The sequence below is a fragment of the Anomaloglossus baeobatrachus genome, chromosome 6, assembly GCF_048569485.1.
Source record: "Anomaloglossus baeobatrachus isolate aAnoBae1 chromosome 6, aAnoBae1.hap1, whole genome shotgun sequence".
Lineage (NCBI taxonomy): Eukaryota > Metazoa > Chordata > Amphibia > Anura > Aromobatidae > Anomaloglossus > Anomaloglossus baeobatrachus.
The window spans coordinates 577724297-577740185 of record NC_134358.1 but is presented as its reverse complement, the minus strand read 5'-3'; the positions used below and the strand labels follow the sequence as shown (position 1 = coordinate 577740185).

Sequence of the window (15889 nt, the reverse complement as noted above, 5' to 3'; positions counted from 1 at the left end):
GTGATATTACTGATGTGTGATGATACTGATGTGTGATATTACTGATGTGTGATATTACTGATGTGTGATAGATACTGATGTGTGATGATACTGATGTGTGATATTACTGATGTGTGAGAGATACTGATGTGTGATATTACTGATGTGTGATAGATACTGATGTGTGATGATACTGATGTGTGATGATACTGATGTGTGATATTACTGATGTGTGATATTACTGATGTGTGATGATACTGATGTGTGATATTACTGATGTGTGATGATACTGATGTGTATATTACTGATGTGTGATATTACTGATGTGTGATATTACTGATGTGTGATAGATACTGATGTGTGATAGATACTGATGTGTGATATTACTGATGTGTGATAAATACTGATGTGTGATATTACTGATGTGTGATAGATAATATGTGTGATATTACTGATGTGTGATAATGTGTGTGATATTACTGATGTGTGATATTACTGATGTGTGATAGATAATGTGTGTGATATTACTGATGTGTGATAGATAATGGGTGTGATATTACTGATGTGTGATATTACTGATGTGTGATAGATAATGGGTGTGATATTACTGATGTGTGATATTACTGATGTGTGATAGATAATGGGTGTGATATTACTGATATGTGATATTACTGATGTGTGATAGATGTGTGTGATATTACTGATGTGTAATAGATAATGTGTGTGATATTACTGATGTGTGATATTACTGATGTGTGATAGATACTGATGTGTGATGATACTGATGTGTGATAGATAATGTGTGATATTACTGATGTGTGATAGATACTGATGTGTGATATTACTGATGTGTGATAGATACTGATGTGTGATGATACTGATGTGTGATGATACTGATGTGTGATATTACTGATGTGTGATGATACTGATGTGTGATATTACTGATGTGTGGTATTACTGATGTGTGATATTACTGATGTGTGATAGATACTGATGTGTGATATTACTGATGTGTGATAGATACTGATGTGTGATTTTACTGATGTGTGATATTACTGATGTGTGATATTACTGATGTGTGATAGATACTGATGTGTGATGATACTGATGTGTGATATTACTGATGTGTGAGAGATACTGATGTGTGATATTACTGATGTGTGATAGATACTGATGTGTGATGATACTGATGTGTGATGATACTGATGTGTGATATTACTGATGTGTGATATTACTGATGTGTGATGATACTGATGTGTGATATTACTGATGTGTGATGATACTGATGTGTATATTACTGATGTGTGATATTACTGATGTGTGATATTACTGATGTGTGATAGATACTGATGTGTGATAGATACTGATGTGTGATATTACTGATGTGTGATAAATACTGATGTGTGATATTACTGATGTGTGATAGATAATATGTGTGATATTACTGATGTGTGATGATACTAATGTGTGATGATACTGATGTGTGATGATACTGCTCTGTGATAGATACTGATGTGTGATATTACTGTTGTGTGATGATACGGATGTGTGATGATACTGATGTGTGATAGATACTGATGTGTGATATTACTGATGTGTGATATTACTGATGTGTGATATTACTGATGTGTGATGATACTAATGTGTGATGATACTGATGTGTGATGATACTGATGTGTGATGATACTGATGTGTGATATTACTGATGTGTGATGATACTGATGTGTGATATTACTGATGTGTGATGATACTGATGTGTGATATTACTGATGTGTGATATTACTGATGTGTGATATTACTGATGTGTGATGATACTGATGTGTGATATTACTGATGTGTGATGATACTGATGTGTGATATTACTGATGTGTGATGATACTGATGTGTGATATTACTGATGTGTGATATTACTGATGTGTGATATTACTGATGTGTGATGATACTGATGTGTGATATTACTGATGTGTGATGATACTGATGTGTGATATTACTGATGTGTGATGATACTGATGTGTGATATTACTGATGTGTGATATTACTGATGTGTGATATTTCTGATGTGTGATATTACTGATGTGTGATATTACTGATGTGTGATATTACTGATGTGTGATATTACTGATGTGTGATGATACTGATGTGTGATATTACTGATGTGTGATGATACTGATGTGTGATATTACTGATGTGTGATATTACTGATGTGTGATATTTCTGATGTGTGATGATACTGATGTGTGATATTACTGATGTGTGATGATACTGATGTGTGATATTACTGATGTGTGATGATACTGATGTGTGATGATACTGATGTGTGATGATATTGATGTGTGATGATACTGATGTGTGATATTACTGATGTGTGATGATACTGATGTGTGATATTACTGATGTGTGATGATACTGATGTGTGATGATACTGATGTGTGATATTACTGATGTGTGATATTACTGATGTGTGATATTACTGATGTGTGATGATACTGATGTGTGATATTACTGTGTGATATTATTGATGTGTGATGATACTGATGTGTGATATTACTGATGTGTGATATTACTGATGTGTGATATTTCTGATGTGTGATGATACTGATGTGTGATATTACTGATGTGTGATGATACTGATGTGTGATATTACTGATGTGTGATATTACTGATGTGTGATATTACTGATGTGTGATATTACTGATGTGTGATGATACTGATGTGTGATGATACTGATGTGTGATATTACTGATGTGTGATGATACTAATGTGTGATGATACTGATGTGTGATATTACTGATGTGTGATGATACTGATGTGTGATATTACTGATGTGTGATATTACTGATGTGTGATATTACTGATGTGTGATGATACTGATGTGTGATATTACTGATGTGTGATGATACTGATGTGTATATTACTGATGTGTGATAGATACTGATGTGTGATGATACTGATGTGTGATGATACTGATGTGTGATATTACTGATGTGTGATGATACTGATGTGTGATATTACTGATGTGTGATATTACTGATGTGTGATATTACTGATGTGTGATAGATACTGATGTGTGATATTACTGATGTGTGATAGATACTGATGTGTGATATTACTGATGTGTGATATTACTGATGTGTGATGATACTGATGTGTGATATTACTGATGTGTGATGATACTGATGTGTGATATTACTGATGTGTGATATTACTGATGTGTGATATTTCTGATGTGTGATATTACTGATGTGTGATATTACTGATGTGTGATGATACTGATGTGTATATTATTGATGTGTGATAGATACTGATGTGTGATGATACTGATGTGTGATGATACTGATGTGTGATATTACTGATGTGTGATGATACTGATGTGTGATATTACTGATGTGTGATATTACTGATGTGTGATATTACTGATGTGTGATAGATACTGATGTGTGATATTACTGATGTGTGATGATACTGATGTGTGATATTACTGATGTGTGATATTACTGATGTGTGATGATACTGATGTGTGATATTACTGATGTGTGATGATACTGATGTGTGATATTACTGATGTGTGATATTACTGATGTGTGATATTTCTGATGTGTGATATTACTGATGTGTGATATTACTGATGTGTGATATTACTGATGTGTGATGATACTGATGTGTGATATTACTGATGTGTGATGATACTGATGTGTGATATTACTGATGTGTGATATTACTGATGTGTGATATTTCTGATGTGTGATGATACTGATGTGTGATATTACTGATGTGTGATGATACTGATGTGTGATATTACTGATGTGTGATATTACTGATGTGTGATGATACTGATGTGTGATGATACTGATGTGTGATGATACTGATGTGTGATGATATTGATGTGTGATGATACTGATGTGTGATATTACTGATGTGTGATGATACTGATGTGTGATATTACTGATGTGTGATGATACTGATGTGTGATGATACTGATGTGTGATATTACTGATGTGTGATGATACTGATGTGTGATATTACTGATGTGTGATGATACTGATGTGTGATATTACTGATGTGTGATGATACTGATGTGTGATATTACTGATGTGTGATGATACTGATGTGTGATGATACTGATGTGTGATATTACTGATGTGTGATGATACTGATGTGTGATATTACTGATGTGTGATGATATTGATGTGTGATATTACTGATGTGTGATGATACTGATGTGTGATGATACTGATGTGTGATATTACTGATGTGTGATATTACTGATGTGTGATATTACTGATGTGTGATGATACTGATGTGTGATATTACTGATTTGCGTGTCGTTACTTTCCAGGCCGGTCGGGGTGATCTGCTACTTGTGGTGAGTACATTCTGATGAGGATATTGGGCAGATGATGGATTGCTGCTGACAACCATTGTGTTCTAGAAACTTCCAATTACAGCTGTTGTCAGTTCCCTTCCCCCGCACACGTCGTTGAAAGAGCTGAAATTCTGAAAATAATAGAAGTATATGAGGAGGAGGTCATCTCATTTAACCAGAGGAGGCGGTGAGAATGGCAGATACGGGTGCGAGGACGCTCCTGATAGAGGCTGAGTGCGCCCGATATCCCCTCCAGAGCCGCAGTAAGGAGGAAAAGGTGACAACCCCTGATGTGCAGAGGGGCGCCGCTCCCGACATGTCCTCTCCAAGGTCAACACTGATTTATCCCCTGATGGACGCTGACTATTGTCTCTTTTTTTGCGTTTTTCGCAGTCTGGTCAGCGCCTCTCTGCCTCCTCCCTCTGGTCGCTCACTTTCTCTCCTCTTCTCTATTTTTCGCGGTCTGGTCAGCGCCTCTCTGCCTCCTCCCTCTGGTCGCTCACTTTCATGCCTCTTCTCTATTTTTCGCAGTCTGGTCAGCGCCTCTCTGCCTCCTCCCTCTGGTCGCTCACTTTTTCTCCTCTTCTATATTTTTCGCAGTCTGGTCAGCGCCTCTCTGCCTCCTCCCTCTGGTCGCTCACTTTCCCTCCTCTTCTCTATTTTTCGCAGTCTGGTCAGCGCCTCTCTGCCTCCTCCCTCTGGTCGCTCACTTTCTCTCCTCTTCTCTATTTTTCGCAGTCTGGTCAGCGCCTCTCAGCCTCCTCCCTCTGGTCGCTCACTTTCCCTCTTCTTCTCTATTTTTCGCAGTCTGGTCAGCGCCTCTCTGCCTCCTCCCTCTGGTCGCTCACTTTCATGCCTCTGCTCTATTTTTCGCAGTCTGGTCAGCGCCTCTCAGCCTCCTCCCTTTGGTAGCTCACTTTCCCTCCTCTTCACTATTTTTCGCGGTCTGGTCAGCGCCTGTCTGCCTCCTCCCTTTGGTAGCTCACTTTCCCTCCTCTTCTCTATTTTTCGCAGTCTGGTCAGCGCCTCTCTGCCTCCTCTCGCTGGTCGCTCACTTTCATGCCTCTTCTCTATATTTCGCAGTCTGGTCAGCGCCTCTCTGCCTCCTCCCTCTGGTCGCTCACTTTCACTCATCTTCTCTATATTTCGCAGTCTGGTCAGCGCCTCTCTGCCTCCTCCCTCTGGTCGCTCACTTTCACTCCTCTTCTCTATTTTTCGCAGTCTGGTCAGCGCCTCTCTGCCTCCTCCTTCTGGTCACTCACTTTCACTCCTCTTCTCTATTTTTCGCAGTCTGGTCAGCGCCTCTCTGCCTCCTCCCTCTGGTCACTCACTTTCACTCCTCTTCTCTATTTTTCGCAGTCTGGTCAGCGCCTCTCTGCCTCCTCCCTTTGGTAGCTCACTTTCCCTCCTCTTCACTATTTTTCGCAGTCTGGTCAGCGCCTCTCTGCCTCCTCCCTTTGGTAGCTCACTTTCCCTCCTCTTCTCTATTTTTCGCGGTCTGGTCAGCGCCTCTCTGCCTCCTCCCTTTGGTAGCTCACTTTCCCTCCTCTTCTCTATTTTTCGCAGTCTGGTCAGCGCCTCTCTGCCTCCTCTCTCTGGTCGCTCACTTTCTCTCCTCTTCTCTATTTTTCGCGGTCTGGTCAGCGCCTCTCAGCCTCCTCCCTTTGGTAGCTCACTTTCCCTCCTCTTCACTATTTTTCGCAGTCTGGTCAGCGCCTCTCTTCCTCCTCTCGCTGGTCACTCACTTTCACGCCTCTTCTCTATATTTCGCAGTCTGGTCAGCGCCTTTCTGCCTCCTCCCTCTGGTAGCTCACTTTCCCTCCTCTTCTCTATTTTTCGCAGTCTGGTCAGCGCCTCTCTGCCTCCTCCCTTTGGTAGCTCACTTTCACTCCTCTTCTCTATTTTTCGCGGTCTGGTCAGCGCCTCTCTGCCTCCTCCCTTTGGTAGCTCACTTTCACGCCTCTTCTCTATATTTCGCAGTCTGGTCAGCGCCTCTCTGCCTCCTCTCTCTGGTCGCTCACTTTCACTCCTCTTCTCTATATTTCGCAGTCTGGTCAGCGCCTCTCTGCCTCCTCTCTCTGGTCGCTCACTTTCACTCCTCTTCTCTATATTTCGCAGTCTGGTCAGCGCCTCTCTGCCTCCTCTCTCTGGTCGCTCACTTTCACTCCTCTTCTCTATTTTTCGCAGTCTGGTCAGCGCCTCTCTGCCTCCTCCCTCTAGTCGCTCACTTTCACGCCTCTTCTCTATTTTTCGCGGTCTGGTCAGCGCCTCTCTGCCTCCTCTCTCTGGTCACTCACTTTCACTCCTCTTCTCTATTTTTCGCAGTCTGGTCAGCGCCTCTCTGCCTCCTCCCTCTGGTCACTCACTTTCACTCCTCTTCTCTATTTTTCGCAGTCTGGTCAGCGCCTCTCTGCCTCCTCCCTCTGGTCGCTCACTTTCACTCCTCTTCTCTATTTTTCGCAGTCTGGTCAGCGCCTCTCTGCCTCCTCCCTCTGGTCGCTCACTTTCTCGCCTCTTCTCTATTTTTCGCAGTCTGGTCAGCGCCTCTCTGCCTCCTCCCTCTGGTCGCTCACTTTCCCTCCTCTTCACTATTTTTCGCAGTCTGGTCAGCGCCTCTCTGTCTCCTCTCTCTGGTCGCTCACTTTCCCTCCTCTTCTCTATTTTTCGCGGTCTGGTCAGCGCCTCTCTGCCTCCTCCCTCTGGTCGCTCACTTTCACGCCTCTTCTCTATATTTCGCAGTCTGGTCAGCGCCTCTCTGCCTCCTCCCTCTGGTCGCTCACTTTCACTCATCTTCACTATTTTTCGCAGTCTGGTCAGCGCCTCTCTGCCTCCTCCCTTTGGTAGCTCACTTTCACGCCTCTTCTCTATTTTTCGCAGTCTGGTCAGCGCCTCTCTGCCTCCTCCCTTTGGTAGCTCACTTTCCCTCCTCTTCTCTATTTTTCGCGGTCTGGTCAGCGCCTCTCTGCCTCCTCCCTCTGGTCGCTCACTTTCACTCATCTTCTCTATATTTCGCAGTCTGGTCAGCGCCTCTCTTCATCCTCTCGCTGGTCGCTCACTTTCACTCCTCTTCTCTATTTTTCGCAGTCTGGTCAGCGCTTCACCATTTGCCGGTCAGAATGACAGAGAGACATTGATGAACGTACAACAAGGAAAGATAAATTGGAGCTGCGCGGCCTTCACCCAGCTGAGCGCCGACGCACGACACTTCATGATGGCGACCGTCCACATGTCTCCTGAGTGAGTCCATCCCCGAGTACCAAGTGCATCAGTGCCGCGTGGAAGACCCGTGCTGTCACTGAATAGAATTATACAGTGTACACCCCTAGTGTCCATCCGCAGATGTGTCTGTATGGAGAGCGAAGGGAAAAACCTGCAGATGTGTCTGTATAGAGAGCGGAGGAAAAACCTGCAGATGTGTCTGTATAGAGAGAGGAGGGGGAAAACCTGCAGATGTGTCTGTATAGAGAGAGGAGGGAAAAACCTGCAGATGTGTCTGGATAGCGAGCGGAGGGAAAAACCTGCAGATGTGTCTGTATAGAGAATGGAGGGGAAACCTGCAGATGTGTCTGTATAGAGAGCGGAGGGGAAAACCTGCAGTTGTGTCTGTATAGAGAGCGGAGGGGGAAAACCTGCAGATGTGTCTGTATAGAGAGCGAAGGGAAAACCTGCAGATGTGTGTGTATATAGAGAGCAGAGGGAAAAACCTGCAGATGTGTCTGTATAGAGAGCGGAGGGAAAAACCTGCAGATGTGTCTGTATAGAGAGCGGAGGGAAAAACCTGCAGATGTATTTGTATAGAGAGCAGAGGGAAAAACCTGCAGATGTGTCTGTATAGAGAGCGGAGGGAAAAACCTTCAGATGTGTCTATATAGAGAATGGAGGGGAAACCTGCAGATGTGTCTGTATAGAGAGCGGAGGGAAAAACCTGCAGATGTGTCTGTATAGAGAGCAGAGGGAAAAACCTTCAGATGTGTCTATATAGAGAATGGAGGGGAAACCTGCAGATGTGTCTGTATAGAGAGCGGAGGGAAAAACCTGCAGATGTGTCTGTATAGAGAGCAGAGGGAAAAACCTGCAGATGTGTCTGTATAGAGAGCAGAGGGAAAAACCTGCAGATGTGTCTGTATAGAGAGCAGAGGGAAAAACCTGCAGATGTGTCTATAGAGAGCAGAGGGAAAAACCTGCAGATGTGTCTGTATAGAGAGCGGAGGGAAACTAAGGGTTTACACTGTATTTACATCCAGACAGTGAAGTGACCCAGTCTTGTTGTCACAGCTGAGTGTCTGTTATAATGTGTCAGTGCAGACAATGCTCTCGCCTGCGGATACACTGCATCTCCCTGTGATGCCTTCTATCATTAACCCTTTGTGTCCTTGTCCTGGCAGCGCCCGGCTCAGCGCCAGTGATAGTATCCAGCACCGGTGGTTTACAGTAAGTGCTTTTCTGTCTGTGACGTTTGTTTTCTATCATCAGTGACTCGAATGCACCACTATATTGCTTATACAGTTAGGTCCAGAAATGTTTGGCCAGTGACACAATTTTGGCGAGTTGGGCTCTGCATGCCACCACATTGGATTTGAAATGAAACCTCTACAACAGAATTCAAGTGCAGATTGTAACGTTTAATTTGAAGGTTTGAACAAAAATATCTGATAGAAATTGTAGGAATTGTCACATTTCTTTACAAACACTCCACATTTTAGGAGGTCAAAAGTAATTGGACAAATAAACCAAACCCAAACAAAATATTTTTATTTTCAATATTTTGTTGCGAATCCTTTGGAGGCAATCACTGCCTTAAGTCTGGAACCCATGGACATCACCAAATGCTGGGTTTCCTCCTTCTTAATGCTTTGCCAGGCCTTTACAGCCTCAGCCTTCAGGTCTTGCTTGTTTGTGGGTCTTTCCGTCTTAAGTCTGGATTTGAGCAAGTGAAATGCATGCTCAATTGGGTTAAGATCTGGTGATTGACTTGGCCATTGCAGAATGTTCCACTTTTTTGCACTCATGAACTCCTGGGTAGCTTTGGCTGTATGCTTGGGGTCATTGTCCATCTGTACTATGAAGCGCCGTCCGATCAACTTTGCGGCATTTGGCTGAATCTGGGCTGAAAGTATATCCCGGTACACTTCAGAATTCATCCGGCTACTCTTGTCTGCTGTTATGTCATCAATAAACACAAGTGACCCAGTGCCATTGAAAGCCATGCATGCCCATGCCATCACGTTGCCTCCACCATGTTTTACAGAGGGTGTGGTGTGCCTTGGATCATGTGCCGTTCCCTTTCTTCTCCAGTCTTTTTTCTTCCCATCATTCTGGTACAGGTTGATCTTGGTCTCATCTGTCCATAGAATACTTTTCCAGAACTGAGCTGGCTTCATGAGGTGTTTTTCAGCAAATGTAACTCTGGCCTGTCTATTTTTGGAATTGATGAATGGTTTGCATCTAGATGTGAACCCTTTGTATTTACTTTCATGGAGTCTTCTCTTTACTGGTGACTTAGAGACAGATACACCTACTTCACTGAGAGTGTTCTGGACTTCAGTTGATGTTGTGAACGGGTTCTTCTTCACCAAAGAAAGTATGCGGCGATCATCCACCACTGTTGTCATCCGTGGACGCCCAGGCCTTTTTGAGTTCCCAAGCTCACCAGTCAATTCCTTTTTTCTCAGAATGTACCCGACTGTTGATTTTGCTACTCCAAGCATGTCTGCTATCTCGCTGATGGATTTTTTCTTTTTTCTTCGGCGCTCCATTGGGAGACCCAGACGATTGGGTGTATAGCTACTGCCTCCGGAGGCCACACAAAGCATTACACTAAAAAGTGTAAGGCCCCTCCCCTTCTGGCTATACACCCCCAGTGGGATCACTGGCTCACCAGTTTTATGCTTTGTGCGAAGGAGGTCAGACATCCACGCATAGCTCCACTGTTTAGTCAGCAGTAGCTGCTGACTATATCGGATGGAAGAAAAGTGGGCCCATATAGGGCCCCCAGCATGCTCCCTTCTCACCCCGCTTGTGGTTTGTAAGGTTGAGGTACCTATTGCTGGTACGGCGGCTGGAGCCCACATGCTGTTTTCCTTCCCCATCCCCCTGAGGGGCTCTGAGGAAGTGGGATCTTACCGGCCCCAAAGCCCTGAGGCCGGGCTCCATCCACAGACCCATTGAACCTGCTGGATACGGAGCTGGGTACCGTTCAGGGACATGGCCCTGCACCATTCAGGTACTCTGTGTCCCCGTACACACAGGCACAGCACACTCCAGACTTGCTGGGTGTGCTAGTGCGCCGGGGACAGTAAAGGGTTACAGTCACTGCAGCCTAGCTGAGTGACTTTATGTATGGGGAACTACCGCGCCGGACGCTCCGGGAGCGGCGGCGCGGCTGGGACTTGTAGTGCGCCGGGGACTTAGCGCCGACCGCGCTTTTACGGCGGCGGCGCTTATAAATCCAGTCCCCGGCTTTTGCGGCCTAGCTCCGCTTCGTTCCCGCCCCCACCCTGTCAATCAGGGTAGGGGAGAGACGCTGTACAATCAGCAGCGCCGAGGGCTGGAGCCTTATTTACATGCTCCAGCCCTCTCACTGGACACTGTGGGACGCCGGTTTCCCGCTCTGACTTGGGGGCACGCCCACGGCCCGCCCCTACTCACACGAGCTGGAGAAGGACGCCGGCAGCCATTCCTGCAGTCCGAGCTGAGAGATCGGACTCTGGGCAACCAGGCACAGGACTAGGGCGACCACACACCCGCTTATAGGCGGGCGGTAAGCGGCACCTGAAGTGCTGACCCCACTAAATACCGCAGTTGTCCATTTGTATTTTTATGCTTACACTGCATAGGTCGCTATTTTTGGCTATATGCCCTCTTAGATGGCGACACATCAGCAGCAGGAAAGCAGGGGTGCTAAGGCACAGGCTTTCCATGCTGCTTGTATTGCATGTACTGAAGTGTTCATGTGTATTTATGCTTGTATGCTATACACTGCACTGTACGGTCGCTAGTCTGGGCTATTTTCGCCTAGAATGACTAGACTACAGCAGCAGAAAAGCAAGGGTGCTAAGGCACAGGCTTTCTATGCTGCTTGTATTGCCTGTACTGAAGTGTTCATGTGTATTTATGCTTGTATGCTATACACTGCACTGTACGGTCGCTAGTCTGGGCTATTTTCGCCTAGAATGACTAGACTACAGCAGCAGAAAAGCAGGGGTGCTGAGGCACAGGTTTTTTCTATGCTGCTTGTATTGCAGGGGTTGCAGTGTTCATTTGTACTTATGCTTGTATGCTATACATTGCACTGTATGGTCGATATTCTGGGCTATATTCCCCTAGATGACTAGTATACAGCAGCAGAAGAGCAGGGGTGCCAAGGCACAGGCTTTCTATGCTGCTTGTATTGCATGTGCTGCAGTGTTCATTGTACTTTATGCTTGTATGCTATACATTGCATTGTACGGTCGCCATTCTTGGCTCTATGTCCTAGATGGCTAGTCGGCAGCAGCATATAAGCAACACAGGCTTTCGATGCTGTTTTTACTGCATGTGATACTGTTCCACGGCACTGAACCCCATTGTGTGCAATGCTCCCCTGGAGCACTTGGTCAGCCGGGGTCACTACTAGACGTGGCCAAAGGAACCACCTGTCAACCCTGTCCAAGGACAGGGATGGAGTTGCAATGGGATAGAGACTTGCAGTCCGGACAGGCCATGGGCAATCTGGATCATTGCTCCCTGGCCACCCTCATTTGGAATAAAATCGGTGCTCCGGGGGGGTCCCAGGAGGCTCTCTGTATGATGAGGCAGACGTAGCTCATCAGGACTTTGATCCTGACACCGCTCTCAATCCGGATACACCGGATGGTGACGCCATGAGGAATGATCCTATAGCGTCCATCAATGGAATGTTGGATCTTTCTCCCTCAGCTCCCCCAGCGGAGGAGTCAGCTTCACAGCAGGAGAAGTCCCATTTCAGTAGCTCAAACGTATATTGAGTATTTTTCTGGCCACGCTGACTTCAGAGAAGCAGTCCAGGAACACCACGCTTACCAGATAAGCGTTTTCTCCAAACGTATTAAGGATACACGTTATCCTTTTCCCCCTGACGTGGTCAAGCGCGGGACCCAGGGTCCAAAGGTGGATTCTCCAATCTCCAGGCTTGCGGCTAGAGCTATAGTTGCAGTGGAGATGGGACTTCACTTAAAGATGCCAGACAGATGGACTCTGGTTGAAATCTGTCTATGAGGCTATCGGCGTGTCGGTTGCTCCGGCATTTACAGCCGTATGGGCACCCTAAGCTTTTCAGCTGTTCTTGCACAGCTGGTCTTGAGCATATGTACATTTGTGCCGCAGGGGCGTCCGTAACCTCGCAATGTCTGCATTGCGACTTACCCTATTAATGCTGTCCTGGAAGGACAGTCGAGGTTTCGGTCCTTCCCAAGCTCGGGCAGGTCCCAATTGTCCTCGTCCAAAAGAGCTGAAAAGCCTCAGAGGGGCTCAGTTTCCGGGGGCTCAATCACGCCCAAGGAAGGCAGCCGGAGGAACCGCTACCAAGGCGGTCTCCTCATGACTCTCAGCTCTCTCATCTCTCCGCATCCGCGGTTGATGGCAGACTCGCTCGCCTTTGGCGACATTTAGCTGCCACAGGTCACAGACCGGTGGGTGAGGGACATTGTGCCCACGTGCACAGGACAGAGTTCTGTTCTCGTCCTCCGACTCGATTCTTCAGAACGTCCCCACCTCCCCACCGAGCCGATGCTCTTCTGCAGGCAGAAGGAGTGGTAATCCCTGTTCCTCTTCAGGAACAAGACACGGTTTTCCTCCAATCTGGTTGTGGTGCCAAAAAAGGATGGCTCTTTCCGTTCCGTTCTGGACCTAAAACTGCTCAACAAGCACGTGGAGGCCAGGCGGTTCCGGATGAAACCCTCCGCTCCGTCATTGCCTCAATGTCTCAAGGATATTTCCTAGCATCAATAGACATCAAAGATGCTTATCTCCACGTGCCGATTGCTACAGAGCACCAATGTTTTTCTACGTTTCGTGATGGGAGACGACCATCTTCAGTTCGTAGCTCTGCCATTCGGTCTGGCGACAGCCCCACGGGTGTTCACCAAGGTCATGGCGGCAGTGGTAGCAGTCTTGCACTCACAGGGACACTCTGTGATCCCTTACTTGGACGATCTACTTGTCAAGGCACCCTCTCAAGAGGCATGCCAACTCAGCCTGAATGTTGCGCTGGAGACTCTCCAGACGTTCGGGTGGATCATCGACTTCTCAGAGTCAAACCTGTCACCGACCCAATCACTAACGTATCTTGGCATGGAGTTTCATACCCTCTCAGCGCTAGTGAAGCTTCCGCTGAACAAGCAGCGGTCACTACAGACTGGGGTGCAGACTCTCCGTCAAGGTCAGTCGCACTCCTTAAGACGCCTCATGCACTTCCTCGGGAAGATGGTGGCGGCAATGGAGGCGGTTCCGTTTGCGCAGTTTCATCTGCGTCCTCTTATTGGGACATTCTCCGCCAATGGGACGGGAAGTCAACATCCCTGAACAGGAAAGTATCCTTTTCACAGAAGGACTCTCTGCAATGGTGGCTTCTTCCCACCTCATTATCACAGGGAAGATCCTTCCTACCACCGTCTTGGGCGGTAGTCATGACAGACGCGAGTCTGTCAGGGTGGGGAGCAGTTTTTCTCCACCACAGGGCTCAGGGTACGTGGACTCAGCAGGAGTCCACCCTTCAGATCCATGTTCTGGAAATCAGAGCAGTGTATCTTGCCCTACTAGCCTTCCAGCAGTGGCTGGAAGGAAAGCAGATCCGAATTCAGTCGGACAACTCCACAGCGGTGGCATACATCAATCATCAAGGAGGGACACGCAGTCGGCAAGCCTTCCAGGAAGTCCGGCGGATTCTGATGTGGGTGGAAGCCACGGCCTCCACCGTATCCGCAGTTCACATCCCCGGCGTAGAAAACTGGGAAGCAGACTTCCTCAGCCGCCAGGGCATGGACGCAGGGGAATGGTCCCTTCACCCGGACGTGTTTCAGGAAATCTGTAGCCGCTGGGGAAGGCCGGACGTCGACCTAATGGCGTCCAGGCACAACAACAAGGTCCCAACCTTCATAGCACGGTCTCGCGATCACAGAGCTCTGGCGGCAGACGCCTTAGTGCAAGATTGGTCGCAGTTCCGGCTCCCTTATGTGTTTCCACCTCTGGCACTCTTGCCCGGAGTGCTACGCAAGATCAGATCCGACTGCAGCCGCGTCATACTCGTCGCCCCAGACTGGCCAAGGAGGGCGTGGTATCCGGATCTGTGGCATCTCACGGTCGGCCAACCGTCGGCACTACCAGACCGACCAGACTTACTGTCCCAAGGGCCGTTTTTCCATCGGAATTCTGCGGCCCTGAACCTGACTGTGTGGCCATTGAGTCCTGGATCCTAGGGTCTTCAGGATTATCCCAAGGGGTCGTTGCCACCATGAGACAGGCTAGGAAACCCACGTCCGCTAAGATCTACCACAGAACGTGGAGGATATTCTTATCCTGGTGCTCTGCTCAGGGAGTGTCTCCCTGGCCTTTTGCATTGCCTACCTTTCTTTCTTTCCTGCAATCTGGGTTAGAAAAAGGTTTGTCGCTCGGCTCCCTTAAAGGGCAAGTCTCGGCGCTATCCGTCTTTTTTCAAAAGCGTCTAGCACGACTTCCTAAGGTGCGCACGTTCCTGCAGGGGGTTTGTCATATTGTACCCCCGTACAAGCGGCCGTTAGATCCATGGGATCTGAACAGGGTACTAGTTGCCCTCCAGAAGCCGCCCTTCGAGCCTCTGAGGGAGGTTTCACTTTCTAGACTGTCTCAGAAAGTGGCCTTTCTGGTAGCGATCACATCTCTTCGGAGAGTGTCTGAGCTAGCAGCGCTGTCATCCAAGGCTCCTTTCCTGGTCTTCCACCAGGACAAGGTAGTGCTGCGCCCCATTCAGGAGTTTCTCCCGAAGGTGGTATCCTCTTTTCATCTTAATCAGGATATCTCTTTGCCTTCTTTTTGTCCTCATGCAGTTCATCGGTATGAGAAGGATTTACATTTGTTAGATCTGGTGAGAGCACTCAGAATCTACATTTCCCGCACGGCGCCCCTGCGCCGCTCCGATGCACTCTTTGTCCTTGTCGCTGGTAAGAGCAAAGGGTCGCAGGCTTCCAAAGCCACCCTGGCTCGATGGATCAAAGAACCAATTCTTGAAGCCTACCGTTCTACTGGGCTTCCGGTTCCATCAGGGCTGAAGGCCCATTCTACCAGAGCCGTGGGTGCGTCCTGGGCATTGCGACACCAGGCTACGGCTCAACAGGTGTTCCAGGCAGCTACCTGGTCGAGTCTGCACACTTTCACCAAACATTATCAGGTGCATACCTATGCTTCGGCGGACGCCAGCCTAGGTAGGAGAGTCCTGCAGGCGGCAGTTGCCTCCCCGTAGGGGAGGGCTGTCTTCGCAGCTCTAACATAAGGTATTTCTTTACCCACCCAGGGACAGCTTTTGGACGTCCCAATCGTCTGGGTCTCCCAATGGAG

General features: G+C 47.1%; 1 protein-coding gene across 17 annotated transcripts in view; it reads left to right on the top strand.

The window, feature by feature from the left end:
* Positions 1-15889, top strand: part of OBSCN (obscurin, cytoskeletal calmodulin and titin-interacting RhoGEF) — an 882373-nt gene that overhangs the window by 808844 nt on the left and 57640 nt on the right. For all 17 annotated transcript variants that reach the window (XM_075315914.1, XM_075315911.1, XM_075315913.1 and 14 more), the window contains 3 exons: positions 4316-4342; positions 7427-7579; positions 8728-8773. In XM_075315914.1, the coding sequence (XP_075172029.1) occupies positions 4316-4342; positions 7427-7579; positions 8728-8773 (226 nt within the window). The remainder of the gene's footprint in view (positions 1-4315; positions 4343-7426; positions 7580-8727; positions 8774-15889) is intronic.